This window comes from Siphateles boraxobius, unplaced genomic scaffold, assembly GCF_051911475.1.
Source record: "Siphateles boraxobius isolate OS27281-9 unplaced genomic scaffold, OSU_SipBor_1 8, whole genome shotgun sequence".
NCBI classification, from domain to species: domain Eukaryota; kingdom Metazoa; phylum Chordata; class Actinopteri; order Cypriniformes; family Leuciscidae; genus Siphateles; species Siphateles boraxobius.
In genome coordinates, this window is record NW_027509208.1 from 21,867,812 (window position 1) to 21,895,666 (window position 27,855).

General features: G+C 41.3%; 2 protein-coding genes across 6 annotated transcripts; both read right to left on the reverse strand.

The window, feature by feature from the left end:
• Positions 1-239: 239 nt before the first annotated feature.
• kcnk5b (potassium channel, subfamily K, member 5b) lies at positions 240-9,024 on the reverse strand. 4 transcript variants are annotated; one of them, XR_013200062.1, is made up of 6 exons: positions 8,734-9,023; positions 6,366-6,477; positions 4,602-4,768; positions 4,341-4,509; positions 796-3,338; positions 240-450 (listed from the first exon to the last, which is right to left on the reverse strand). XR_013200062.1 is itself a non-coding variant. In XM_077221152.1 (5 exons), the coding sequence occupies exons 1-5, from the start codon at positions 8,917-8,919 to the stop codon at positions 2,611-2,613; spliced, it is 1,362 nt and encodes a 453-aa protein (XP_077077267.1). In that variant the 5' UTR covers positions 8,920-9,024; the 3' UTR covers positions 240-2,610. The 4 variants fall into 4 exon arrangements, 1 of the variants encoding a protein (XP_077077267.1); XR_013200063.1 differs by having other exon boundaries at positions 240-456; positions 8,734-9,014; XR_013200064.1 differs by having other exon boundaries at positions 240-491; positions 760-3,338; positions 8,734-9,014.
• Positions 9,025-10,946: 1,922 nt separating this feature from the next.
• On the reverse strand, positions 10,947-16,552 carry fosl2l (fos-like antigen 2 like). Of its 2 annotated transcripts, XR_013200065.1 has the most exons (5): positions 16,345-16,552; positions 16,072-16,207; positions 15,007-15,114; positions 11,243-11,650; positions 10,947-11,019 (listed from the first exon to the last, which is right to left on the reverse strand). XR_013200065.1 is itself a non-coding variant. In XM_077221153.1 (4 exons), the coding sequence occupies exons 1-4, from the start codon at positions 16,410-16,412 to the stop codon at positions 11,384-11,386; spliced, it is 579 nt and encodes a 192-aa protein (XP_077077268.1). In that variant the 5' UTR covers positions 16,413-16,552; the 3' UTR covers positions 11,190-11,383. The 2 variants fall into 2 exon arrangements, 1 of the variants encoding a protein (XP_077077268.1); XM_077221153.1 differs by lacking the exon at positions 10,947-11,019 and having other exon boundaries at positions 11,190-11,650.
• Positions 16,553-27,855: the final 11,303 nt, after the last annotated feature.

Sequence of the window (27,855 nt, forward strand, 5' to 3'; positions counted from 1 at the left end):
AATTTACTATGCTTGGAACAACAACTTTACAGTTAAATGATATGGAATTCAAATGCACTTTTATACCTTATCTTACTAAGAAGATAAATATTTTTAGAAATTTTGTAAACGTAAATGGGAAGGACTTAACTAACAAGAACTTAGGTGTTCATCACGCTCAGTCATGCTTAACTCAATTCATCACTTCTGACAACAGGCCGGATGAGGTTTGGCAACAGCAAAAAGAGGCATAGGCCTACTGTGAAAAAATACTTTTTTTATTATCAAAAGTGAAAATACAAAGGATAATCAAAAAGAATGGAAGGCAAAATTCTTGATAAAAGTCCATAGTCAGTCAGGTGGTAAGATCAAGTTACGTCCCATAACATCTTCCATAGACAAATCTTTCACGAGGAGGCAATTTTTTGGAAGGGTTAGTTCGCCCAAAAATGAAAATTATGTCATTAATGACTCACCCTCATGTCGTTAGAAGCCCGTAAACCTCGGTTCATCTTCGGAACACAGTTTAAGAACCGGAAGAGAATACAATGCTGAATAAAGTCGTCGTTTTTGTTATTTTTGGAACAAAATGTATTTTCGATGCTTCAAAAAATTCTAACTAACCCACTGAGGTCACGTGGACTACTTTGATGGTGTCTTTATTGCCTTTCTGGACAAGGACAGTATACCGCACATAGATTTTAAATAGAGGGACAAAAAGCTCTCGGACTGAATCTAAAATATCTTAAACTGTGTTCCGAAGATGAACGGAGGTCTTACGGGCTTGGAACGACATGAGGGTGAGTCATTAATGACATCATTTTCATTTTTGGGTGAACTAACCCTTTAATAATAATATTCTTTATAAAGACAGTACCATCACGGAGCCATCTTTGGAAAACAGTCTCGACCAGTCGAACCACGAACACCGTGCTACGAGCTGAACTGTGACTTGGAATCTCACAGGTCAGCTCACTTAGAACGACGTTAGTGGTTCGACTGGTCGAGGTGGTTTCCCAAAGATGGCTCCTGCCTGTATACACGATGTTACTGTCATTATAAAGTTTATTATACTGTCTGTACACTTACAAAGTTCTCAGTGCTTCGGTTTGTATGTAGAGACCCTCATTAAGCTACCGTGTTAATGTGGGGCTATTTTGAGCTTTGTTAGTGGTATTAACTAGCGATCTCTTTTTACTTATTATATGCCCCATATACTAGCGTTATAAGCTAAACAGTTTTTAGAGATAAAACACTTTACACTCGATTATCATGAAAACAAATCCCAGAGAACAGTCGACTCGGTACCAATGTGTTATTACACCCCAGGTTCATTTTGCGCCGGAGTTCTCCTTTAACTACATGGCATGCTATTTGCAGTATGCAAATATTGCAAAAGCAATCTAGAACATTGCTCATGCAGTGGCATCAAAACATAGCTCTGTTTGTTTGAGCATCCCGACACAGCAATATTGGCTAAACCAATGGCGTGAGCTCAGGGCAGGGCTATCTGGTTGTCCAACCAAGCTACAAGTAGTGTTTGTAAAACCTGCTTGAAAAGTCATTATTTTTCCAATTCCTTTGGTGTCGCTAGTGGTGCAGCAATGGCATACGAGCTCAAGTTTTTAACTTAAAAAAAAAAAAAGAGCGCATTATTCAGTAAATACTGCACAGTTAGCAGTGTGCTAGTATTCCATTTCAAACTTAGCCAGAGATTTGTCCTGGCAGTCATTTTGGTAACATAAATCCAGAGAAAGAATGAAAACCCCATGGTTAAAACCATAGTACCACACCCAAACTGTCTAATGTCTGTGAAGGTCCAGGGCATGGGAGGAAATCGGTTTCATTTCCTCTGCCAACCCTTATATCCTTATCTTGGTCACAGACTGTCTGCAAGACCATGTGTGTTACCTTAATGTTTTTCAATACTTTGAAAAGCAATGAATAATTTTGCAGCATGATTTTGCAAGAGGATGCACCTGTCTGCATATCAGAGCAACATTTTAGGGTCTTAAAGTTTCTCTTTTTAGCTCCTCAAGTATCAGCTCAATCATAATGATCGTCACATCTGAAAATTCATGATTTAATGCCGAGCTAAATTATTTTGTAGACCAGTCTATCTGCTACTTTGTAGATCAGTCTTTTCTTTAGTTTTTTAGACCTAGATCAGTCTTCCTCAACCAATGTCTTTTCTTTTCCCCAATAGTCTACCGAAACTTTAAACACTGAGTATCCTGATCCCCTCCAACTGATTTTGAAGACATTGTAGATGAGTCTTTCCATCAGTCTTTTAGACCTTGTAGATCAGTCTCTTCTTCAACCAATGCTTTTTCTCTTTAACAAATAGTATTTGATACATTAGACACTGAGAATCTTGATCCCCTACTACTGATTTAAAGCAGAACTGAATTGCTTTTGGAGACATTGTAGATCAATCTTTCGATCTACAACCTTATAGATCAGTCTTTTCTTCAGTCTTTTAGATCTTGTAGATAAGCCTTTTCTTAAACCAATGCTATTTTCTTTAACAAATAGTCTTCAATACTTTAAACATGGATAATCTTGTTCCCTTACTACAGATTCAAAGAAGAGCCTAATTGTTTTTGAAGACATTGTAGAGCAGTCTCTTCTTCAACCAATGCTTTTTCTCTTCCCTACTAAATGGTCTTCTGATACTTTGGACACTGAGAATCTTGAACCCCTATTACTGGTAGTAACGGTATGGCTTTGAACAGGGCTCTGAAATATTGATGGGTCAGATTTTCTGGTTTCCCATGAACAGAGTCCAGGCTTCTCAGCTCTCTTAATTCCCTTTCTATCAATCTTAGGGTCTTTTTGGTCTCTGTGGTGCTCTTTCAGTAGTGCCTGTTCCTCTTGTTTGTTGTTGAGGCAATCCGTTGACTCTCCAGAAATGTCCATTCGCATGTTTGCACTGACGCTGAACCGCCGTTTCAGTCGAGGAGAGTGATCGAGTGGGATGATCAGGCCCTGCAGTAGGTCACTGCAGCTCTTGGACCGTGCCAGTTCCTCCTCCTGCTTCTTTTTCCATCTCTCGGCTGCTCCGATAGCTCGGATGACATCGGTGTAGTCTTCGACTTTCTCAGACATGAAATCAAAGATGTCGATGGCGCCAGTGAGACGCGGCAGCTTCTGGGCTTTCTTTACTTCTTTTTTTTCCGGTACGTCATTAATGGGTCGCTTGTGGCGTCTCAGCCTCCTTTTCTTCAGCACTTTATGAGCCTCGACCACCATATGCACATTCCAGCTGAAGAACAGTGACAACCAGGCAAGACCCAGGCAGATCCATAGCTGCACAAAGAATCTGTAGAGATTCGGGTAGTTGTTTTCTGGGTTCACACCTATACACAAACAAAAATGAATTTCCTTTATTCAAAACATACACCAATATGCTTATTTAGATCTATTTGTACACCACATAGAAGCTGTTTTTAAAAAGCATGTGTTTATACAGAATCACAAATCACAGATCACAGGAAAGAATGTATGGTGTATGGTGGACAGAAAGATGATGCACTCAAGATTTGATGAACCCAAGATTTGCGCTACATCTCAGATTGACAGAGGGCAAGTACTTTTTAACCACTGGGCTCAAAGAGCAGGCTATACCAGGGGTTTTCTAACTGTTTAATACCTAAGACCCAATTCAGTATTTCCACACTATGAGAGACGTCTTTCTGTGCGGATGTAAAAAATAAAAAAATAAAAAATTAAAAAAATGAATAATCATGATATTATATTATAATACAATATGTTATAACAAAAGTACTATTATTATTATTATTATTAACTTTATCTTATTTTACAGAACAACAGTACAATTACAATTCTAACATTCATGTTATTTATGTCTTAATTTCTATGTTTTCAAACGTTAAACCATTGAGCTTTTTTGGCGGAAAACCGAAGGGAGACCATATCGCTTCTCTTTGTTGATACAACAAGAGATTTAGAAATGATGCTCATGGCGAATGTTGCACTCCCAAACATAGAAGCGATTCAAACACACAGCACTTGCAGAAGTAGCATTTACTGTGAATCGAAACTGAAAACACAGTGCTGTTACAGTTCTCATAAAACATGCACCCTCTGACTATACATTTATATAATTACATCACAAATGTAGGGATTTGATGATTGCACTAAATAATAATCACATTATCACCACCATGCATTGTCAAAATTCGTTTTTAAAAAAATGTACAGGGCAACTGGCGAGTAACACCGTTTCAACTCTTACTCGCATTTGGCGCTTTGAACACTGGCTAACATGCTGCTAATAGTGTCCTGCAACCTTACATGTTTCATGTATCAAAAATGCACAAATCTACAAATCTACATACCTGCTACATAGTCACCGAAACCAACAGTCGTCATGGTGGTAAAAGAGAAATACAGGCCTTCCAAGTAAGTCCAGTCCTCAATGGTCATGAATACAAAGGCTGGGATGATCAAGTGAACCAGGAAACCCCATAAAAGGAATACAATAGTACAGATGAACTGTACTTTTTTCTGTAGTGAAGGAGAAAACATGAACGGGGATATGGTAAAACAATTGTTTTTCTCTTTAGACAAGTAAAAGGCACTGATCTTGATATTCTTACCACAGTGAGGCCTCTGTGGAGGAGCACCTGACTCAGGCGCTTTGCCCTGCCGGCAAAGAAAGTACCCAGTTCACTTATCCAGGTGAGGCAAAGAGGAATGCCACAGAGTCCATACAGGATACAGAACAAACGGCCTCCAGTTGTCTTCGGGGCAACATTACCGTAACCTGAAATCATTGAGTAGACAAGCCCATGTTAAATATCTGTTTTCTGTCATTAGGATATCTGGTAACCATTATTGTACTTACAAATCCAAGTAACACTCGACTCAATCAAATACTAATAATAATGCTTTGACACCGAAGACTAAAGACTTACTCTTTTTACTCAACAAATCGTTCTTTTAAGGATGAATTAACCCAGCTTATTCAGGGTTAAATCAACGTTAACTCCCTGTTAAATTAGGGACACACCAAACCACTGCCAAAGAACCAGTGGCGGCTCGTCAAGGGAGGCAAAGGAGGCCCAGGCCCCAGCTTACCCAAAATTCTGTGGTGAAAATGGGAGAAGGACAATTTAATGTTAATAAAATTCCCAGTTATTCATTTTATGTCTCAGAATGTGTATTTCTTGTTTGTTATTTCACCACTGTAAGTGTAACCACCGCGAGACTCTGAAAACCTCGAAACGTGAGTCTGAGGAGATAGAGAAAGGGAGTGGGAGATTTTAAAATAAGGCGGGCACACAATTTTAGCGGTCAGATTTTATTAACTGCTTTAAAATGGCTTTTTTGGTCACTTATAGACAGAATATTTAAAGAAAACGACACATACATTACAAGACAATGTAAATATAAGTTCACCTACTTAGTCCTAGCCTGTAACTTGAAGCAAAAATCCATCCTTCTTTTAAATGGCTGTGTTAAAAGAGCACGATTGCTGTGATTGCTGTATAGCCTATGTTCAATTTAGGCATTAGGCATTTCCTTCATTTTTATTTTGGAACTGTTATTTGAATGGTAGTTTAGTAAATGTGTTTGCTTTATCTCTACTCTCCATAGTAACAGCAGTTCAAACTAATATCACGTAATTTACATCTTGTCGATGATTGGTTGATATACCAAGGGAGGCTAGCCATGTTACTTTTCTGAACACTACTAATCGCTGAAAGCGAAATACTCCATGGTGATTGGCTATTTTTTTATTTTTTTACCAACGGGACAAGTGGATTTGCTCCGGCTATGGATTTGCACCACTGTGTGTTTCTCGGAGATGCAGAAGAATTCTGCTCTGGCTTTAAAGGTAATATTTTCGTAGGCAAAACTGTGCAAAGCAAACAATATTGCGTTTAAAAGATAACAATATATACTTCTTATTTATTGAACTGTTGTATGACATCAATATCACATTTGCACTTGTGCTATTCGGGACAAAAACAACACTCATGTGATATTGTGCTCGTTACTTGGGTGATATTTCTATATCATGAAGAGACAAAAACTCATACAGGGGCATTTTTGCCCTGACATCTTGAATTTTAGTGGCATCTAACTGCATTCTATAGGCTTTATCACACAGCGAGTTGTTGCCCTGCGTCATGTTCGCCAGCAATCAACTTTTTGAAATGTAATATATATATTGTGTTATAAATAAACATAATAGTATCAAATTGGTATAGACAGATACACAAGGCTACAGTATCGATAAAAGTAGTATTGATAAACGCTCTGGTAAAAAGTGGAATCGAGCTATCGCTGGTTCTAACGCAACCCTGCAATATAAGTCAGTAAAGTCAGTCAAAACTTGTCTCTATAGGAATATCTACCTATGGTAGTGATGACTGTGGCAGCAAAAATAACTGCATTCTCCCAACTCCAGTTGTTGAATTGTTTCTCTGTTGTTACAGTCACACCTCTTCCAGCTGCCTCGGCCACAACCTGATGTTGAAACATTTAACAAAATATTAACTACAATATATAACAATAAATACAAATGCCAAATGTGTATACTGCAACGGAGTCTGAAACTAGAAGAGGAATACACAATGTTTGTATGTAAACAATGGGGATGAAAGAAGAATTCTTCACCTTTACAAACTATAATCAGATGCAGCTTTAGGGTATATTTCATTTGTGTTGCAAATCACATTAGTAGCAATAGAAACCAGTTTCCACCTCAGAGTAAAAAGGTAACTGTGACAAAAATGTAAATTTTATTCCACAATTGCAACTTCATTTCTTACACCTCATCTTACAGTTAACCGTTTTATTTTTTACTCAGAGACGGAAACGGCCTTCCATACGTCAGACAGTAAAAACAACAGGAAAAGAGGAAGAGTGTTTAGCGTTTGTTGAGATATCAGCAAAATAAAGCCTTGTCTTCATATACACTAATAAGAGTCAGCCTATCTCTGCAGACAGTAAACATGGCTATTTAAATGCCTAAATTAGCGGCTAAGCAAACAAACACACCTTACCCAAAATTACTAAAAGAGTAGGACGATCTAAAGTCTTGTTCTCATTCTGACTTATATGTCACTGAAACAACTCGTATGTACTTTTCTTATCCCTTCAAATAGCCTACAGTAAAAACAAATTCAATTCATCTTCCAGCTCATTTATTTTACAGAACATTACATTCTTAAAAATAAAGGTTCTTTATTGGCATCTATGGTTCCATTGCACAACTTGTTTTTTATATAGGAATAAGGTTCTTTAGATTGTTAAAATGTTAAGAACTTTTTGATGAAAGATTCTTTGGAGAAACAAAAAATGGTCACTGCAAAAACCCTCGGAACCTTTAACATTACTTCAGTGTTGTAGTATGAAAACCTGAGGAACAGGTTTTATTTTGCCATATCATGTTACATCACACCCAAGAAACAAATATTATGGCTTTAAAAATATATATGTTAGCACTATGGTCAAATTTAACAATCAGCTAATTCAATATGAAACAATTAGACCCTTAGAGATTCCAAATGACAAATGTTACAGTACTTAAAATGTTACGTGTCATTTTAGAAAACATACAATCCCAAAACAAACTGAAAACACAAACCAAAAAAAAACCTTTACATAAATAATATTTATCCTTACTGTTTTAAAAGTTTTGATCACTGTAGATATGACACTGTATATGCCATTACTGCCCGTATCAATACTGTAAATCAAATACTAAAAGTTGTGAAAAAAGCATCTGCACTAAGTAATGCCATTTACTCAATACTGTATAGCATGAATACTTACTGGTGTTCTTCATAAAATCTTCTCATAGTATGACTGAATTTAAACTAGTTCATCTTTTCAGTACATCATGTTCTCTGGTGACAAATTAAAAATCTGCGGTTACCAAATGAAATGAGCAAGAATTATCCTGTTTCAAACATGTAATAGATGTTGATTGATACTACACAAAAGTGCATAATAAATCTTGGTTTATTAATTAACTATTAACTATCTGCTGGATTAAATCATAGTTAAATTAACCAGAATGAGATGTAAAAGAAAATAGTTAACTGTATTATGTTACATTTAGCCTATGTTATGGAACTAATGTTAAAACTTACTGGGTGATTTTGTGTCTTATACTTAATTAACTAACAAACTGTATCAAAGCGAAACAATCATAAACACACAAGCTTGCTTTGTTTTCATGTTCGCTCCACAAAGCACGTGGGCGCGCGCTTTCTCGAGGTACTTTACTAGCGCCTGATCGAGTGTACAATGTATGCCTGGCAAAGGCACATTCCTAAGAATGGCTACGCCACAATTTATTGCCCATTGGGGGAAAAGTCCACAAACATGAAACAATAGCGCTTCAGTCTTTTTTTAAGATCGCGAATACCGTCACCTACAGAGATTTGACACGTTTACGACAAAGTTTTACTTTGTTTCGTATAGCCCATACTTGAATGAAGGTTCTGTAGCCCATGCAAAGGCTACAAGAATAACAAAATCAGGTAAAAAGGGCTGAAAACGCTCTAAACTCACATTAAGCTCAGAAGAGACTTTCTTAGTCGCTTGTGAAGACCAAGCCGCTTTAAGAAACACCATAGCAACGGTAAATGTTTTACGTCGGCAATAATCGACGCTTGATAAACACTTTGAGAACACTTGAAAACTTTCCAAAGAGTTTCTGAAATGTTTACCTAACCACCAAACCTAAACTTGTGGAATCAAAAATCAGCTTACCTCAATGATCTCATCCAGAGCATCCTTCTTTAAACAAGGATATTTCTTTAATAAACTGGCAGTTTTATTTTTATAATCTTCTAAAGCTGATTTTAAATTCGGCTCTTCGAGAATTTGAAATATCGCGGCTCCGATGGACAAGTAAAAAATGACGACTGAGGTCAAAATAGGTCCTTTGTCTGCCATAATATTGGAGTATCCTACTTTTTCTCTGCTCGGTTACATCCAAGCAAACACTGTTGAAGTCTCCCAAGTTTCTGCTGGTGATGTGTTACTTAAACGTAATGATGCGTGTGAGGAGGAAGTGGAATTCGGAACCACGCCTGCAAGTGTGAACGCGAGGAGTGTCTGCCTGTCCGGATTTGCTAGAGGCAACAACTTTTCCTGCGCCTTTCTTTGGTTTTCGCTCTATAATAGATTCTGAGATTTTAGTGTAAAGTAGACATATTCATTGACACAAGTATGAAGACTATGAAAACATTCGATGACAAAGAGAACTCAACTCTTCTTAGTCATGTTTGTAATTGTTTGTTTAAGGTGTTGTTTAATCGATGTATGAGGTCAGTTCTCCACAAGTTCACACAGGTGTCATACTGATACTGCAGAGTACACTTTTAAAAAATAAGGCTCCAAAAATGGTGTTTTCAAAGTAATGCCATACAGAAGAACCATTGAAGTTTTCCGAAAGTACCATTCAAGTAACAGTAATTTTACAAGAACATTTGAATAATCTAAATAGCATTTTTCCACTATAAAGAATGTTGTTGTTTTTTTTCCAATGGAAAGGTTCCAATGATGTTTAAGGCTCTCATGAAACCGAACAATTGATGCCAATAAACTTTTTATTTTTGTGTCATCACATGGACAATGGACAAGTTCCACTTACGAAAATGTTCAGGACAGTACCGGTCAAATGTTTGTAAAACATTTCTATTTTTAATTCTTTTGAAAGTTTCTTATGCTCATCAAGCCTGCATTTATTTGATAAAAAAATAAAGAAAAAAACAGCACTTTTGTCAAATATTACAACTTAAAATAGTTAACTATTTTAATCTACATTATTGTTTATTTCTACGAAATTACATTTCTTTTAATCAGTAATTTTTTTCACCGGTGGTTTATTTTGTCTTGATCTCTTTGTTGAGATAAAAGATCTGAGATCTGTGGTTATGTGACCAACTTTCGGTCAAGACATTTCATACTGAAGTTCTCTCCTTCCTTACTGATTGAGTGACATATGGCCTACAGTAGATATCCATCTTACTGATTGAGCAAAATACTAAGTCTTGTTTTTCGAAGGAAATGTGAGTCAAGGTTTCATCTCCGTGTGAACACCGGACACCTAACAGCACTCTTCCTTCTTCACACCTGAAGAAAGCTATTAAGCGTTTGGGGGATTTTTCACAATATCCTGTGACCTTTAAATAGAAAACGCAAAAGCCTGTGTGAATTGAAAGTCAGATTCCCAAATCCCAAACAGGAACTCATGCCCACAGCGTAGTGGAAATCCTCCTCCTTTTGTTATGGAATGGGGAAGGGGGCTCTTCATGCGTGCCTGAGTATTGCCACTCCTTTGCAGAAGTCAAAATAGCCTCCATGGGGCATGTTCTGTCTTGTTCCATGTACTGAAAAGTTTAAGCTAAATGCTTAAAGGGATAGTAAGCCAAAAACGAAAATTGGGTCATCATTTACTCAACCTATGTGCATTTCTTTCTTCTGTGAATCACAAAAGGAGATATTTTGAAAAAAATTTTAGTGTTTTGTTTTGTTATATTTTTGTCTATACAATGATAGTCAGTGGGTTCATAATAGTCGTAAATTATAATTCTTTACAGACAGATATATAGAATCGAATGTTTTTGTATACTTATGAAGTTACATATCATCTGAAAAGTATAACATTATAACCAACAGTTATTGTGCTTTCTGTTCAAAACTGCTGATTTGAACTGATTTGCTGATAACTTTGCAGTATACCACACACAAAAATGAAATTACATATTTCTAAATATAAAAAAATAAAAAAAATAATTATATATATATATATATGTATTTATTGACAGTTATAAATTCATAAACACACTTTGGCTAGAAAACGATACGCTGTGATGTGTTAAACATCTTTGATTTGGTTTATAATTTTCAAACCATTCTTACTGGTGCCTTCTAACAATTACAAATCATTAACGTTAAAGCCAACTAGATAACATTACCTTGGTACCTCAGTCAGCACGATTGGCAACAATCTTCAATATGTTCAACATCAGGATGTTCTTGTGTCAAGCCCTTGTTATGTATTTGACAAATCAGATAAATGTATAAGGTTAGTTCATTTAGAGTCAGACTTAACACATTTAAAAACACCAAACATTAACAGCCATTGTTACAAAGTATCACTATTTCAAAGACAAATGTTATAATAGACTAATTATGTCACAAATAAGTAAAAAAAAAAATTATGACGGAGCACCAGAAATTATTTCACTCCCATCTGGAATGGGTTTCTTACCACAGGAAAAGTTGAATGTTGATTGCAGAATGTCTCTTGCGTAAGGTTATGGTACTGAGGTATTTACAAAGATATTGAATTAAAAAGCGCTAGTCCATCATCTTCTTCACTGAATTTAGTGTAAGTCATGGCTTTTCTCTGTCAGTTCCACTGCATGTCTGCATGTTGGAGCGCCAAACTCTCTGACCCGCTAACATCATCCAAAGGTTCCTGTTTTATCGCGATGGAAATTCTGGATGGTAGAAGCTCTCTTGACAGAAAGGTGTCCAAGGAATGAGGCTTGTCCTGTACCAGTGTGCAGATGCATGCATGGGACGCCAGCAGCATTTTCAGCTGTTCCTTCTCCTGTTGCAGGAAGCTCACCTGCCTCTGCAGCACAACTTGCTCCATGTGCAGGCGCTCAGTCTCCTGGAAACAAATTCACAGCTGGTTCTCATTAGCGTGTGCTTCTGGTAATTACGTAACAGTGTCAGATTCCCTGAAACACACAGCTGGATTGTCCAATGGAATTGTTTCCATTTTCTCAATTCATAATTTTCACATTACGTCAAACACTTAGAAACGAGGCTTTCCTCCATTGCCCAGCAGTAATTCTTACCAGTCTAGTTTGTACTAATTACTAATATAGTGAGACCAAATTCAATATACACTTATGCATACTATGTTTGTGCAGGTTTGATTATGAGCCCAGAATATAAATGCAACATGCAGATTCTCGTTAAGGGTTTTTCCATAGAAAACAATTATAAAAAATGTGTTGCATTCATATTCTGGGTTCATCTGCTTTTCTGTATTGCTTATCAAATTCAGTATAAACCCTACCGATGATCACATATGTTCATGTTTAGTGTTTTCGAATGTCGAATGATTGAAATACTGCAGCAGGTGCTGTATATGGATCACAAGCATCCAAAACTTGGAATTTGTTCACATATTTTTGTTTTTCTTATTTTGAGAATTGATCAATATATTCTTGGATTGACAAAATGAACAGGCCTGTGCTGCAGTTCTATGGATGTTTTGCCTCCCCAGGTCTTTGCGCCAGTCATGTGACTGAAAACTATGAATTGAAACTATGAAAACATTAATTTATGTGTTGTTAAAGCGTATACCCAAAAAGGACAATTCTGTCATCAATTACTGACTCTCGTGTCATTCCAAACCTATAAGACTTGTGTTAATCTTCAGAACTTTTAGGGTTCTATCTTGTTTTCAGTACATGTGTCTTGGTTTCCTGTAAACCCTTTCAGGGTACGTTTACACGACAACAAAGGTTTTTCTTAGCATATTTCGAGTACAGACAACGTTGTTAAAATGATCCTTTTCACACGGATCATTTTTAACGAATTAAAACGCAGCACTATCATGCCATGCCAGAAGTTGGCGATGTCACTTCGTAAAGAAACAAACTCGCCTATAGAATGAACACGTAATACGCACATGCATGATGTCACAGTTTTCACAAATTCGTGTTTTTGTAGTTTACATGAAGACAATAACGAAACTGTTTTCAAAAACTTGTACTTTGATACCTGTTCTCAAAAGTTAGCATTTTCAGGCCCCCAAAACGCCATTGTCATGTTAATAAATGGCCAAACTGCATAAAAAGGTTTTCAGGTTTCAGTTGATAACAGTGTCTTGTAAACGGCTCCTTTGTTTAGTCTTTATTATGCCCAAGTTCTTTTCCTTAGTTACTGATTTCGTCCACCTGTTTCTTGTTAGGGCCCTCATTTACTTGTGTATTTACTCCCTGTTCTGTTCAGTGCTTTGTCAGTCCTCATTGTTGGTAAATGTAGTTAGTGTATATTCCTGATTCTACTCTCTGTTTTCATTATACTATCTTTTGGTGAGTTATCCTGCATCATACGTTTGTTCACTACCTCAGTGTTTGTGACAGAATATCTGACCAAACCAAAATGGAGCAGGATTGTTTCCCCCAAAACGGCTGGACGCTGGAGGAAAATGTAGAGGGCTTCCTAGAGCTCTAGAACGAGGCATGCTGGGACAAGAAACACTCAAACATCTCTTCTGGAGTGGGATGGACAATATACCGGGCCAGATGCTGCTGTTGAGGGAGCATCACTGTCCTTTCGCTGAGTTCGTAGACTACACCTCGTGGCTGTGCGGATCCTTCCTCACCGTAGGAGTCATTAAGGATAGCAACACCATCTCCAACTCCCTGGCACACGTTCCATTGACAGCCGCAATCTTTCTGCCTGCTTCAGACAGATCTCATCGTCCCAGCCTGGAGTGTCCTAGACACCATGGGAGATCTTACGTTGCGGATCTGAATTTGATTCCTGAGCCCACCACAGATATTGAGCCACCACAGATATTGAGCCAGAGTTAGCACCTGTCGTGAGCCAGAGTTAGCTCCTGTCACTGACCATGTGTGAGAGCCGCCTCCCACCACATAACCAAGGCCTCCCAATGCGTCTGTCTGGGAGCTAGAGTCAGATAGAACCTCCTCCTTTGGCTAGAGCCCATAACCAGGTACATCCTGAAGTCCGGCCATGGGGGCAGTCTTCTCAAGAGCCAGTTGAGGAGCGCTGTCTCATCAACTTCTCGACGGAGCCAGCACACTTGGTAAACTGTTAAGACGATCCTCTCCCACTCTGTCACCTGCCCACCCCGTTGTATCCATCACTGTTGACTCCGCCTAGTCCCTCGAAACTCTAGATGATCCACTTCCACTCTGTCACCTGCCAACCCCATTGTATCCATCACCGCTGGCTCCGTCCAGTCCCCAGGACTCACCTACTCAGCTAGGGTCGTGCAGCTCCAGCTCGGGTCTCCTCTCTACCAGCCAATCTCTGCAAGACTGATCCCCTGGCTTCCCCTCCATGCCCATTACTCCACCTCGGCCTATCACCTCATTGGCTCCACCCTGGCTCTACTGTTCCTCAGCTTCATAGTGATCCGATGTCATTCGGGCTCCACCAAGCTCCATCTTCCTTCCGGCTGTGCCTCAGCCCTCCACCAATTTGGCTCCACCCTGTTTTTGCCTCAGCCACCCAAGCCAACGGTGTCGCCTTGGACTTCTAAGTCTGTAACTTCGCCATAGATCATTGTCCTCAAGGCTTTGCGGGGGTCTCCACTGTCGCTATCTCTGCCTCGGGCTCTGGTATGTTATCTAGACAGTTCGCTTATTTTGCTGTACTTTTGTTTTCTTTTCTTTTAGTTTAGGTAGTTTGGTTAATGAGGAGTTTGATTGGTTATGTTAAGCAATACCCTATTTTTGATACCCCATTTAAAAAATGGATACCCAATTTTTTTTCTTTTGCTTAAATAAACACATGTCTTTTGTGAAATATAATGTGGTTATTTGGGTGAAACAGTTCTGGAGCTTGAAATGGGGTGGTTTCATGCTGTTGCACACTCATTCACCACCATCCATTTTGCTGTTGCGTCCCTGCCCTAGACCAATCAGGAAATCGTAACAATGTTCTGAAGCGTCTGAGTTTTGGGTGAATTTACTTCAAAATGACAAAATCTTTCAAATTTCATAAAAAAATATCTTCACTTGTGAAGATGAGCAAAAGTACTGTGGGTTTTAAATTACAATGGAGTAAGTAATTGATGAAAGAATTTATTATTAGGCGAACTATCCCTTTATACCTGGATGATTCATTCATCATTATGTCATTTGTGACGGATTCTTTGAACAATTACAAAAGTTTCATTTTAAAACTGGACATACAAAATACATGTTCACCAACCTGAACACTTAATGAAAAAATTGGCAATACAGCCCTATTATTCACCTCCTGCAGAAGGTCAATAAGTTCTCTTCTACGGTTTCGGCATTTGGCAGCAGCCAGCTTGTTACGCTCTCTTCTCCTTCTTCTCTTCTCCTCTTCGTCTGGACTGTGCTAATAATGAAACCAAACAACTGTTAAACTAACTATTGTTATAAAAAACGATTACAGTTTTTTTTTCTATCACTAGGACACATTTCTCAATACTTGGGTCACTTTACAAAACTCTTCACACAGTTCTCCTAACCAACTTTCAACTTGGCACAATTTAATTAATTTTGAGTTAATTTTTTATCGTCTCAAATCAAGATATACACTAGCAAAAACACTGACAACACATAATAACAATGTTTTCTTTTGTAACAGTGTGACACTCTCTGCTGTTTAGAAGTCACTGCAGTATGTTACATGATCCATGTTTACATTTCAGTGCAAAAAAAATCCTTAGTTATGCCTTTTGTATAGATGGTAATGTAATTGAAAGACTAACACCTGTGTAGGGCTTCAGCTACATCTAACAGTTTTGATAGTATTTCATTTGTTTAGACTTAGAATATATTTCAATATGGTATTACAGTAGAAATGCAGCAAATTACTATCACTATTACATATTCAGTTTTATATTATGCTAAGTTTTGAACTTAAGTTTAACAGTTTTGAAAAGAAAAAGTAAACGTGCAAGAAATGTCAACGATTGTTAAAAAAACTATTTTAAAACTGGAATAATTAATTTCTGTCTCTTCATTGCTTTACTGATCTTAACTGATAGTTATATTATAGAGGAGCTAATTGTCAAACTGGAAAGTGGGAATTTGTCACCAGCGCCAGTACAATGTTTTGAAGTTGCAAAACACAAATAGGGGTGAATTCAGGTTAATTGGGACACTTTTTCCAAGTCATCTCAATGGCTACAGTCAACTGTCTAGTTATTTGTTTGTGTTTGTTTTGTTTGTTTTATCTATATAGGCTACAGAAATCACTTCTAAAATGAAACTAACCCTGAAAAAATATTCAGTGAAAATGCCTTAATAGCCTATTTCATATTTTAAGTATTTTGTAACTGTAGCCTACATTTATTTTGTCGGTTGTTGGTTCTGTGGTCTGCTTCATCACTGGCTCGAATATCCACCGCAGCTCTTGCCTTGATGTGACTGCATTGACAGTGGCGACGATGAAAGGGCTTTTGGAGACCTGCATTTCGATATGTCTGAAAAGCGGAGAGGGGAAAAGAAACGTGTTGTAAATAAATTAAAAAACATGGAAAATATTGCGTTTGTACGTTTAAATGTGGTTAAAAAAACACGCGAATTGATTGACGTAGGCTATCACATAAATTCTACTCACCTGATGGAATTGGAGATTTCGCCTCCAGAGATGCAGTTTCGTTCAATTGCGAGATCAGATAGCTCCATTCCAGATATCTCCAAAGTAAATGGTATTTTCCCTCATTTGGTGACGGATAGATTAAAAAGAAACGGGAACGCTATCAAGGATTTACCATGGTGGAGCATTATTTGTCCCCGTGTAGAAATTCCAGTTCCGCCCGTGCACTATTCTTTCAATTCAATCAGTGGAGCAACAGGCATTCGCTGCTGGCCTAGTAGCCTATTATAATTATTTGTAGAATGTCTCCTAAAAAGGGCAATTGCGACAGAGCGCAACCGTTTCACGGGATGTGAAATTGTGAGTCACGTCATATATTTCCACGCACCTAGAAGCACACATCTGTCATTCTCCTGCATATCATTCTTCGAGCAATGTGAACTGTGAAAGTTAAATTTTCATCGCTGCTCCAAGGGGACAGGGTTCCATGCGGGATCTACAGTCTAATCATGGTTCCAGCATTAAGATATAGCCTAATTGATGACTGATATAATTAACCTATTAGTCACATTATTCCATAGATTTGATTCAGCCTGTGTATTGCAAAAAAAAAGATAAAACATAATTTATTTATTTTAAATTTTTATTGTAGGATGTATAGGCTAATGTCATCAGGGTTAAGAAAATAATAAAGAATAAGTAAATTCTAATAATTTACTAAATATGAATTAATAATAATTATAGCCTATTTAATAAAATTAAAATAGCATGCTTTCACACCCTGATATTTTAGACTTTTTAAAAATACTTTGAGAACATGCTGTAATTTTCCCTGAATTTGTCTTTGTTAAATGCTGTTGCGCTGTTACATTTCATGTTTTCTCAGTTCTTTCTGACATCTATTAAGAAAATGTGAGTTTGTTTGACTTGAAGCGGCACTGCAGATGTCAGTGCCCCGCCCACACGGCTTTGCTTACATCAGCAAAAGAGAAAATTTATTGCAGAGGTTTATTTTGCCAAATATTGTGTGTGTGTGTGTGTGTGTGTGTGTGTGTGTGTGTGTGTGTGTGTGTGTGTGTGTGTGTGTGTGTGTGTGTGTGTGTGTGTGTGTGTGACATCAAAGTACCTCGAGAGTTATTAGAGAGAAGGGAATGCTTAAGAATCAATCTCGCAGTACTTTGATGTCATACCCACATTGGCAGTTAGCAAAATAAATCAATTGACACTGATCCACATTTTAGATTTGCTTTATTTTTCTCTATTAAGTCAATCAATTGTTTAAAGGGCACCTATTATGCAAAATTCACTTTTACATGGTGTTTGAACATAAATGTGTGTTGGCAGTGTGTGAGCAAAACCACCCTAGAATGATAAAAATCCACCCAGTAGTTTTTTTTACAATCTCAATAAATCATAAGCAATGTCTCAGAATGAGCTGTTCTAAGATTCGGCTCAATGTGACGTAGAAATGAGCAAGCCCCACCGAGGTGGTTTGATTGACACTGTGGTTTTGGCATAGACCCCGCCCTTGGTGATCTGTACACCATCCTCCATTGTTTCAACGACAGCCTGTGTTCTGACGATTTGTGCTGCCATGTCGAAAATGTCTCCTAAGAAACATCAGTGTTCTGTTGTGGGCTGTACTAATGTACATAGTAGTTTTCACTTACTTCCGACATCAGAGCCACTGAAAACGCAGTGGATGGATTTTATTTACGAAGGAAAGGCGCCACTTAAACTTCCAAAATACGTTTATGTTTGCGCGAATCATTTTCTGACTGACTGTTTTGTGAACGAGGGTCAATTCAAAGCAGGTCTTGCTTCAAAGTTAATCCTCAAGTGTGGATCGTTGCCTACTGTTCGCGATCCAACATCACCTCCAGTAGAAGTAAGTGTATTTTATGATTTTTGAGCAAATAGTCATTTCAGTCAATGTCAGCCAATTCAACAACAAATGCGTCTAAAGTTGTTGCCGTCGTCGTAGGATGTCTGTGTATATAATTTAAACCTTGTTTGTATAGTGTGTAATCACACGTTTATAAATATATTTTTTAAAGATATTGTATTAAAAACTGTGCATGTTTGCTGTAAAGACAAGACATCAAAATTGCTATGACTTGTTTATATAAAGGCCAGCACATCGACACAAAGCTGTAGAACGAGAGATATTGGCGTGCAGACAGAAACATCACATAAATGTAATTTCGTTTGTACGTAGCAAACGTTATCACAGTATTTGTGTTTGTAGTTTCAAAAAATTGCGCCAAAGTTATCACAGTTTGTGTGTGTCTGTGTGTGTGTTGCACATCCATAATTGCAAAGGGGACGCGATTACAACTCTATAAGTACATAAATGTATCAAATAACCATTCCGAGACGTCCTGGTCCAGTCTCATTTGTGTTTCTTCTGCCGGAGTCTCTTCATCATCTGGGTCTGATTCCGGTTCAAACATGTACGGCTGAATGCCATACAAAACAGCGCGTCTCTCACTTTCAGCCATTCTGCTTCTACCGACTGTTTATTGCCATAGGTATGCAAGTCACGCCCTCATCCAAAGGCAGGGCGGGGATATGCAGCTCATTTACATTTAAGGTAGTACACACCAAAACAGCTCTTTTTAAAACAGGCCCCAAAAATGACATTTTCAAATGGTTATAATAAATTAACTGTGGGGTATTTTGTGCTGAAACTTCACAAATACATTCTGGGAATACCCGAGACCAATATTACATCTTGTAAAAAGGGGCATAATAGGTGCCCTTTAAATTTTCTTTGTTAAGATCTTCAATGCTTTGAACTGAATGGTTAAACAATTAACAGGTGATAATTTACTATCACTCAAACTCAACAACACTACTCAAATCCCCCTCACGGTGTCACTATAATTATATAACCAAATGTATAAACTCAAAATAAATAGTTCACAAAAACATATCTTTGAGAAAATTCAGTAAAGCCTCAAAGTCTAAATTTCTCAGAATTTCCAATTGTTTTTACGAATGTTAGGGCACACTTTCAGGGTGAAACAATACACTTTGGAAGCAAACACAAACACGGTAGTGGCACCCAAACTCTTTTATAGAGACTTTGTAATGGAGTCACATGCATCGATCAACCATCTTGGATAATCTCGAACTATAGAACATAGATTAAATCAAGGATGATCCTCATATTGACACACTGGATTCGTCTCTCATGCACTGCTTTAGCCGTCTGTCTCTGTATCAAGCTATTAACACGTCATCTACAGGGCTCGCATTTCTTGAAGGGGAAGTACTCTCTTTCTTATAATTTCAAATACCACCCGGCTACATTCTCCCCTGCAAACTAGAAACCCCACCCTCCTCCTGAAACCCTCCCCCAAGTTCTATTCCAGCCGGAACCTCGGGATCACAAGGAGAACCTCTGGAGCTTCCATCTCGTTTTCAGCTTTAGTGTCAGTCCGTACAAGACCTTCCACCACACTTGGGCCAGTACATTCCACGAGCACTACACCCTCCTCCAAACTCTCATTGTCCACATCCAATGTTGAAGCCTCATCCACTTCCACAATAGACTCAACATTCCCCTGCGGGCCACGGGAGTAGGGGCATGCACACAGGGTCTGAGATCCACCCGATTCACTCTTTTGATGGGCCCTCCTTCCACAGACTCAACCGTATGAGTGGTCCCTTGAATCTCTATCACCCGGTATTGGGTCCAATGCCAAGCGTCCTGGATTTTATTCCTTCCAAGTGGTCGATTCCTCAGGTATACGATCTGGCCAACCTCAATGGATGGACAATACACTTTATCCTGAGAATGCTTAATTCACTCTGCTGCTTTTTTCTCAGCATAGACCAAAAGTGCATCCACAGGCAAATGAGGCTTCACACCAAACAACAGATAGAAAGGAGAATACCCTATTGTCGAATGCGGGGTAACGTTGTACGCATAGACCAGCTCGGCTAGATGTTCAGGCCACCGTCTTTAGGTCTCGGGAGGAAGTGTTCGTAGCAGCTCATATAGAGTGCGATTAAAACGCTCGCACTGGGCATTTCCAGTCGGATGATAGGGAGTGGTACGGCTTTTCTTAACCCCATACAGCTTGCACAATTCTGCGATTACCTCGCTTTCAAAATTGCGCCCCTGGTCTGCATGTAACCGTTCTGGGACTCCGAATTTCATGAACCACTCCCTCAAGAGAACTTTAGCTGTGGTGTCAGCTTTCTAGTCCTGCGTTACGAAAGCTTGCGTGAACTTAGTGAACACATCAGTGACAACTAAGACGTTCTCCCTTCCATCAGTGGCTGGCTCCAGTAAAGTGAAATCTACGGCCACTACCTCTAAAGGCCGGCTAGCAAGGAATGACTTCATGGATGGGTGTACTTTAGGCTGAGGCATTTTAGTGAGAGAACAGCGCTAACAATTTTTTATCCACTGCTCAACATCCCCATATATTCCCACCCAGTAACATCTTGGCTTCAGCAGTTGCAGCGTCCTTTCAATTCCCTGATGCCCCATACCACCATGCACGGTCTCAAGCACCTGGGTTTTCAAGCAGGTGGGGACTAACAGTTGGAAGCACACTCCATGACGCACATCCTCCACTACCCGATACAACAATCCCTCCTTTTCCCTTAGTCGGCTCCACTGCTTCAGCAATGATCGTACGGATTTTGACAGGGTTTTTACTTCCAAGCCTGCAGGTTTACGTTTCTGGTCCCAAAAGATCTTGAACTCCTTCAGCACTGGATCTTGAGTCTGAAACGTGGCCAACTGGTCCTTAGAATAACCAGGCCATATAGAAGTACTCCCCTGTGCCTCAGTGCTCGCCAGCCCACGTGTTTCCACGGCGTGCATCTGCCAGACCTCGCACCTCTCTATTCCAGCTTGAATCAACTCAACTTCAAGTGCAGTTCCACGTCGTGCAAGATTACAAATAGTCAAACTGTCATCATATTCGGCATCTTCCATGTCTACCACGGGTTCCCATGCCAAGGGCTGCCTAGACAATGCATCCGTGGCTTGATTACACTGACCAGGTCGGTATTGGACATCAAAATCAAATGCCGCTAACTGTGCCCATCTCTGCTCCAGGGCTCCTAATTTGGCAGTGTTTAGGTGACATAGTGGGTTATTACTGTGATTACGGTAAATTTGGAACCCAGCAAGTAGCCCCTGAATTTATCAGTTACTGCCCACTTGAGACTCAGCAGCTCCAACTTCATGCTGCTATAATTTTTGTCATTCCTTTCAGCATTCCGCAACCTTCGGCTTGCATAAGAAATCACTCTTTTCTTTCCCTCTTGCTGCTGCAGAAGAACGGCTCCTAAGCCCTGATTACTTGCGTCAGTCTCAAGGATAAATGGAGCAGAGAAATCAGCAAATCCGAGCATGGGCGCACTTGTTAGTTTCTCCTTCAAATCATCAAAGGATGCCTGACATTCAGGACTCCAACCATTGATAACCTTTTGATTCACTTTTGCCGAAGGTCCCTCGTTCAGACACTGGTTGACTAAATCATGCAGCGACCCTGCGATTTTTGAGAAGCCAGGGACAAATCTCCTATAGTATCCGCAGAAACCGAGGAATGACCTCAGAGCTTTCAGAGTAGTGGGTACCGCCCACTGCTTCACAGCAGAGATCTTGTTAGGGTCGATGGCTATACCCTCCGCGGATATCTGATGTCCCAAAAACGTCACTGTAGACTGTAGGAAGTGACATTTCCCTACTTTGACTTTAAAGTGTAAATTGCAGGTTAAATTTTTCACGAAGATAATGCAATGTGCTTTTTAAACATAAAGATAAGAACTGCCTACCATTGTTTTGTATGTTTTTTAATACCAAAATGCTGAATATAATATGAAAAGTTGGTACTTTTTACACTCCCTCTCCCTTCCACTAGGCTGGGCGTGACATCATAAAAGGGACTCCAAGCCTAGAGTTACCGTTAGTCTAACGGCAAGTAGGCTAGCAGTTATATTGGAGGAGACCTAACTCAGCAAACAAAAATGGTGTTAATGAATGAGATAACCCAATTGTAAACATACTCGTGTGTGCTGGCTATGAGATTACCGTGATTCTGCCTGAAATTAGTTTAAACTATTCGCAAAACAAACGGGTTCAGGCAGCATGCGTCAAAACCAGGATGCTGCGTGAGGCACGTCAGATTAATGGATTATTTGACGATAATTTTTACATTTCACACCGTTTTAAAAATAAAAACAGACAGAACAGTATACAGTAGAGAATGACAGTATGTTTTCCTTGTCTTGTGTTGACTTGAACAGTCTCTGGATCGGCAGACGTGATTTGAACAGTCTCTGGATCGGCAGACGTGACTTGAACAGTCTCTGGATCGGCAGACGTGACTTGAACAGTCTCTGGATCGGCAGACTTGACTTGAAGAGTATCTGGATCGGACGGGACCAGCGGCGAGGACTCTGGGCTGACAGAAAGTACAGGGAGGACTTCCAGGCATTGCGGGACGCGGGTAGTCCTCTTCCTCCTCCGTCTCCGAGAGCGAGAGGGCGCTGGGCTGGACGGAACCAGCGATGAGGGCGCTGTGCTGGACGGGACCAGCGGTGAGGGCGCTGTGCTGGACGGGACCAGCGGTGAGGGCGCTGTGCTGGACGGGACCAGCGGTGAGGGCGCTGTGCTGGACGGGACCAGCGGTGAGGGCGCTGTGCTGGACGGGACCAGCGGTGAGGGCGCTGTGCTGGACGGGACCAGCGGTGAGGGCGCTGTGCTGGACGGGACCAGCGGTGAGGGCGCTGTGCTGGACGGGACCAGCGGTGAGGGCGCTGTGCTGGACGGGACCAGCGGTGAGGGCGCTGTGCTGGACGGGACCAGCGGTGAGGGCGCTGTGCTGGACGGGACCAGCGGTGAGGGCGCTGTGCTGGACGGGACCAGCGGTGAAGGCTCTGTGCTGGACGGGACCAGCGGTGAAGGCTCTGTGCTGGACGGGACCAGCGGTGAAGGCTCTGTGCTGGACGGGTCCAGCGGTGAAGGCTCTGGCCGGACGTGGCTGACGTGAAGCTCTGGCCGGACGTGGCTGACGTGAAGCTCTGGCTGGACGTGGGTGGCGTGGAGCTCTGGCTGGACGTGGGTGACGTGAAGCTCTGGCTGGACGTGAAAATCCAGCTGGGCGTGGAGGTCAGATGATGACCTGGCATACCATGGGAGGAAGCTCTCCAGACATCGGGAGAGTGCCTCTCTCCAGTCCAGACCAGAGATATTGGGAAGCTCCCTCGGGTTGACCTCCTTAGCCCCCAGCCGGTAACACAATTTAATAGCCTCGTCTCCGAGGGAGCAGGAAGTAGCAAGAGGATCCCCACGTGAACTGAAATAAATCAGGGCTATACTGAGCCGAGGCTGCGACCTGACCCGCGAATTCCCGGCTCATGATGGAGAGATCAGTCGAGGTCCGTGCTGCTGGATTCATTTTAGGGCCGGTCGTTCTGTCGAGCCAGTGTGTGTGTTGTCTGTTCCCGAGCCAGTGTGTGTGTTGTCTGTTCCCGAGCCAGTGTGTGTGTGGTCTGTTCCCGAGCCAGTGTGTGTGTGGTCTGTTCCCGAGCCCGAGTGTGTGTTGTCTGTTCCCGAGCCCGAGCCAGTGTGTGTGTTGTCTGTTCCCGAGCCCGAGCTAGTGTGTGTGTTGTCTGTTCCCGAGCCAGAGCCAGTGTGTGTGTTGTCTGTTCGAGAGCCAGTGTTTGTGTTGTTTGTTCTCGAGCCAGTGTGTGTGTTGTCTGTTCCTGAGCCCGAGCCAGTGTGTGTGCTGTCTGTTCCTGAGCCCGAGCCAGTGTGTGTGTTGTCTGTTCCCGAGCCAGTGTGTGTGTGGTCTGTTCCCGAGCCCGCGTGTGTGTTGTCTGTTGTCTGCCCTGGCCGCCCGAGGGGACTTCACCGCCCTGGCCGCCCGATGGGTCGTCTGCTTTGCCCTGGCCGCCCGATGGGTCGTCTGCTTCGCCCTGGCCGCCCGATGGGTCGTCTGCTTCGCCCTGGGCGCCTGAACTGCCTGCTCCACCCTGGCCGCCTGCACATCCTGCTCCACCCTGGCCTTCCGTCCTGCCGCAGTCTCCAGGTCCTCTTCCGCTCCATGGGCCTGCCCCTCCATCCCGCCCCCGGGTCCGCCTCTACTCCACCTCCCTCCTGGACTGTTCATGAGGAGCGTCTGGAATCCGCTCCTTAAGTGTGGGGCTATGTCACGATTCCTGTCTTATGTTTTCCTTGTCTTGTGTTGACTTTTGTTATTTCCTGTTCTGTGCCATGTTTTGTAGTCCTTTGTAGTTTTTCTTGTTTATTAGTCTCTCCAGGTGTTTCTAATTAGCCCCACCCCCTTGTTATCTTGTTTAGCTTGTTTGCTTGTGTATTTAAACCCCTGTGCTTCAGTTGTGTTTTGTCGGTCGTTGTTTTGATGTTACTGGTAGCTGTTCCGTGTTCCTGTCCTGAGTCCATTGGATTACCTGTTTGTTTTATTAAAGTGCTTGCATTTGGATTCTCTCTCCGCTTCATTTCTACCACATCGTTACAGTACTCATAACTTCGAATTTTATTACGTATTTCATATAATATACAATAATGTCATTTTTACTTGTTATATCAAATGTGATAATTGCTAATACATTTAAAATATCAATATATGCTCCCCATACAAATTTTAAATGAAATAACGATGTCATAATATGAGATTTACACCATTATGGAAACAATAGAGAATGAATCGACATTCTCTGTGATCGATTCGCGCTTGGGTAGCATTTTTCGACAAGGCAACTCCAAAACGCGTTCCGTCATGGCAGCACATACTCTCCACTGCTGATTCCATTGGGTGGCATAGCCCACACAAACGCCTGTCAAACACAGCGATAGGGACATCAATCTCTTTTTTTCTTTCTGACAATGAGCATCGCTAATTAGTTGTGATTTAGCACACGCAATATCGCGTTCTGTCTGCAGATGCCAGCAAAAGCGCCATTGTGCCTGTGCAGTGTGTGTATCTCTACAGCTCTGATTAGGACTACTTACACCATGTAAGTAAATAATGTCTTCAGTCGATGTCCCTCCTTGCTATTCTACATGACGACAACATTATGAAAAGACTTTGGCTTGTTCCCTAATGTTATCCGGGTTAGTACCGGGTTAACCTAGGCTAGCTCTAGCTACTCACCAGGACACCTGGCCAACCCTCCACTCATTTTCCTCACACCAAGGATTGATAACTCTTTGAGGGCCATGATTTCTGGAAATTTCCTCCCCTCTCTCACGCCTGACTGGTTCAAAATTGTCCATAATCAAGCCACAAACAGAAGGAAACTAGCAGAGTATGGGTTGCTACTCCGTTTTATGACGTCATCTCCCAGTTACGGTAAAAAACATGCTACCTTTGAAGAAACCCCAATAAATGTTATTTTAACGCATTTTAAGACAGAAATTTTTAAATATTTACATATTGAGCACTTTAATCTACGCATTAATTGGTTGTGGTGGTTAACCTGCAATTTACACATTAAGTCCGGTCTCCTGCAGCCTTAAGAACACAGTCCGCAACCTCTCCAAATGCTCGGGAAAAGTTTATGAGAACAGCAAGATGTCGTCCAAATATACAAGCATAATCTGAAAAATGAGATCACTCATGGTCGTTTGCATTAATCTTTGGAAAGTGGCGGGGCCATTGCACAGCCCCATCGGCATTCTCAGATGTTCGTACAGCTCAAATGGTGTGGTAAAGGCTGTCTTAGGCCGATCCTTTTCTGCAACAGCTACCTGGTGATAACCACTGGCCAGGTCGATGCTTGAGAAAAACTGGGCACCTCGTAACACATCAAAACTCTCATCCACTCGTGGCAGTGGAAAAGCGTCCCGTTTGGTTTTCAGATTTAGCTTGCGATAGTCCACGCACAACCTAATACTGCCGTCGGTTTTTCTCACCAGCACCACTGGAGATGCATAGGCGCTTGAACTCTCCTGGATAATACCCTTTCTTAATAGCTGCGCTATGTGTTCCCCTGACCTCTTTGTACTGGTTTGGCGGAACTCAGCGATATGGCAGGTTGATCGGTACATCATCCACCAGGTTAATCTCATTTTGTACTCTGTCTGTAAATCTGAGCTCCTCCTCCCCTATGGCAAACACTTCGGCATATTCGGCGAGTAATGCTTTTGGCTTGCTGCTCCACCGTACCTCCAATGTCCAGCTGGAATATCACTTTAGACCACTGCTCTTGCCTTGATGGTGATTTGGCCCCCATAGAGATCTCTTCTGCATTCGAAGAAATACGTTGGAATGTTACCTCATGTCCTGGGTTATTATCCACCACCTTCACTTTCGTCAAAACACCGATGCTAGTCCTAGGGTGCAACCACACATCTTCATTAGACAGATTAAGAACTTGTACTGAGCCCTCGTGATAGTGTGAGCTTACCACAGTCGGCATAACCAGCACACCTCCTGGCAAAGCTAAGTGTGCTGGCTCTAATAGCCACTGGCTTTCACCTTTCCACACTCATCGACCACCCTTTTGCCATTACTGTCGATATGGAGCCCGCTGGCACATGCACCATACTTCTCCCTGCTAAACGGGCCACCCGACTCTTAGGAACATCACAGGTCTGTGCTTGCTGGAACACGTTCCTCCAATCAGTCTCTAGCCCCCCTTCCAATGGAGCCTCGAATTCAGACTGCACTATCTGCCGGCACTGACTAATGATGTTCATCCCCACAATACAGGAAACAGCTTTTGAGGAGAGCGGTGGATCCTTTACTACTAAGAAACCACAATTTGGAATTTTCCTGCCCATCGTCTCTACCTCTAACTCGAGAAGTACGGGATGTCCAGCCCTTTTGCGGCAGTAAGCTTGAGCCATTCAGCAGTCGAAAGCATGTCTTCATCATCTCCCCCCAAATGCTGTCGAAAGAAACTTTCAGATATCGTACTCACTTGGCTGCCTGTGTCCAGGAGACTGGATACTTCTACGCCCAGAACCTTAATATCTACTTGAGGACATGTCCCCACTGCCCGCTTTAACATTTCTTCTTGACTTGAGTCTACAGGTTGGCCCCGGATTGCTCGACTCACAGCAACCCGGGCGTGACATTTCCCGGCTCAATGGAACGAGATGCAGGTTCCTTAGAGTTTCGCTTCTGGTGACAATTTCTCGCAATATGCCCGGCTTCTTGACATTTCAGGCATATGGGCTTACCATCCTCAGTGAATCGTAACTGGGCTCGTGTGTTATTCCATAGGCCCCCAGCCCCCTGTTGTTGTGTCATCAAGCTATTAACGGCTTGTGTTAGCTCAAGGATCTGCCTGCCCTGTTCAGTGACTACATCCATTACTTTGGATAAAGTTACTGGGTTGTGGCCCGTGGCTTTCACTTCTGCACAGTGTGCACTTTCACTGTAGGAGCCATAAGTATCACTTCAACTTTTAGTGGTCCGAACCCTCCCAGCCTGCTCCTCCCAGCCCCATAGATAAGCTTCCTCCCTCACTTCCACCATAGAAGACCAGGATTTTTGTCTCTTACATACCGTCGAAGTTCCCGTCTTAGTGCGG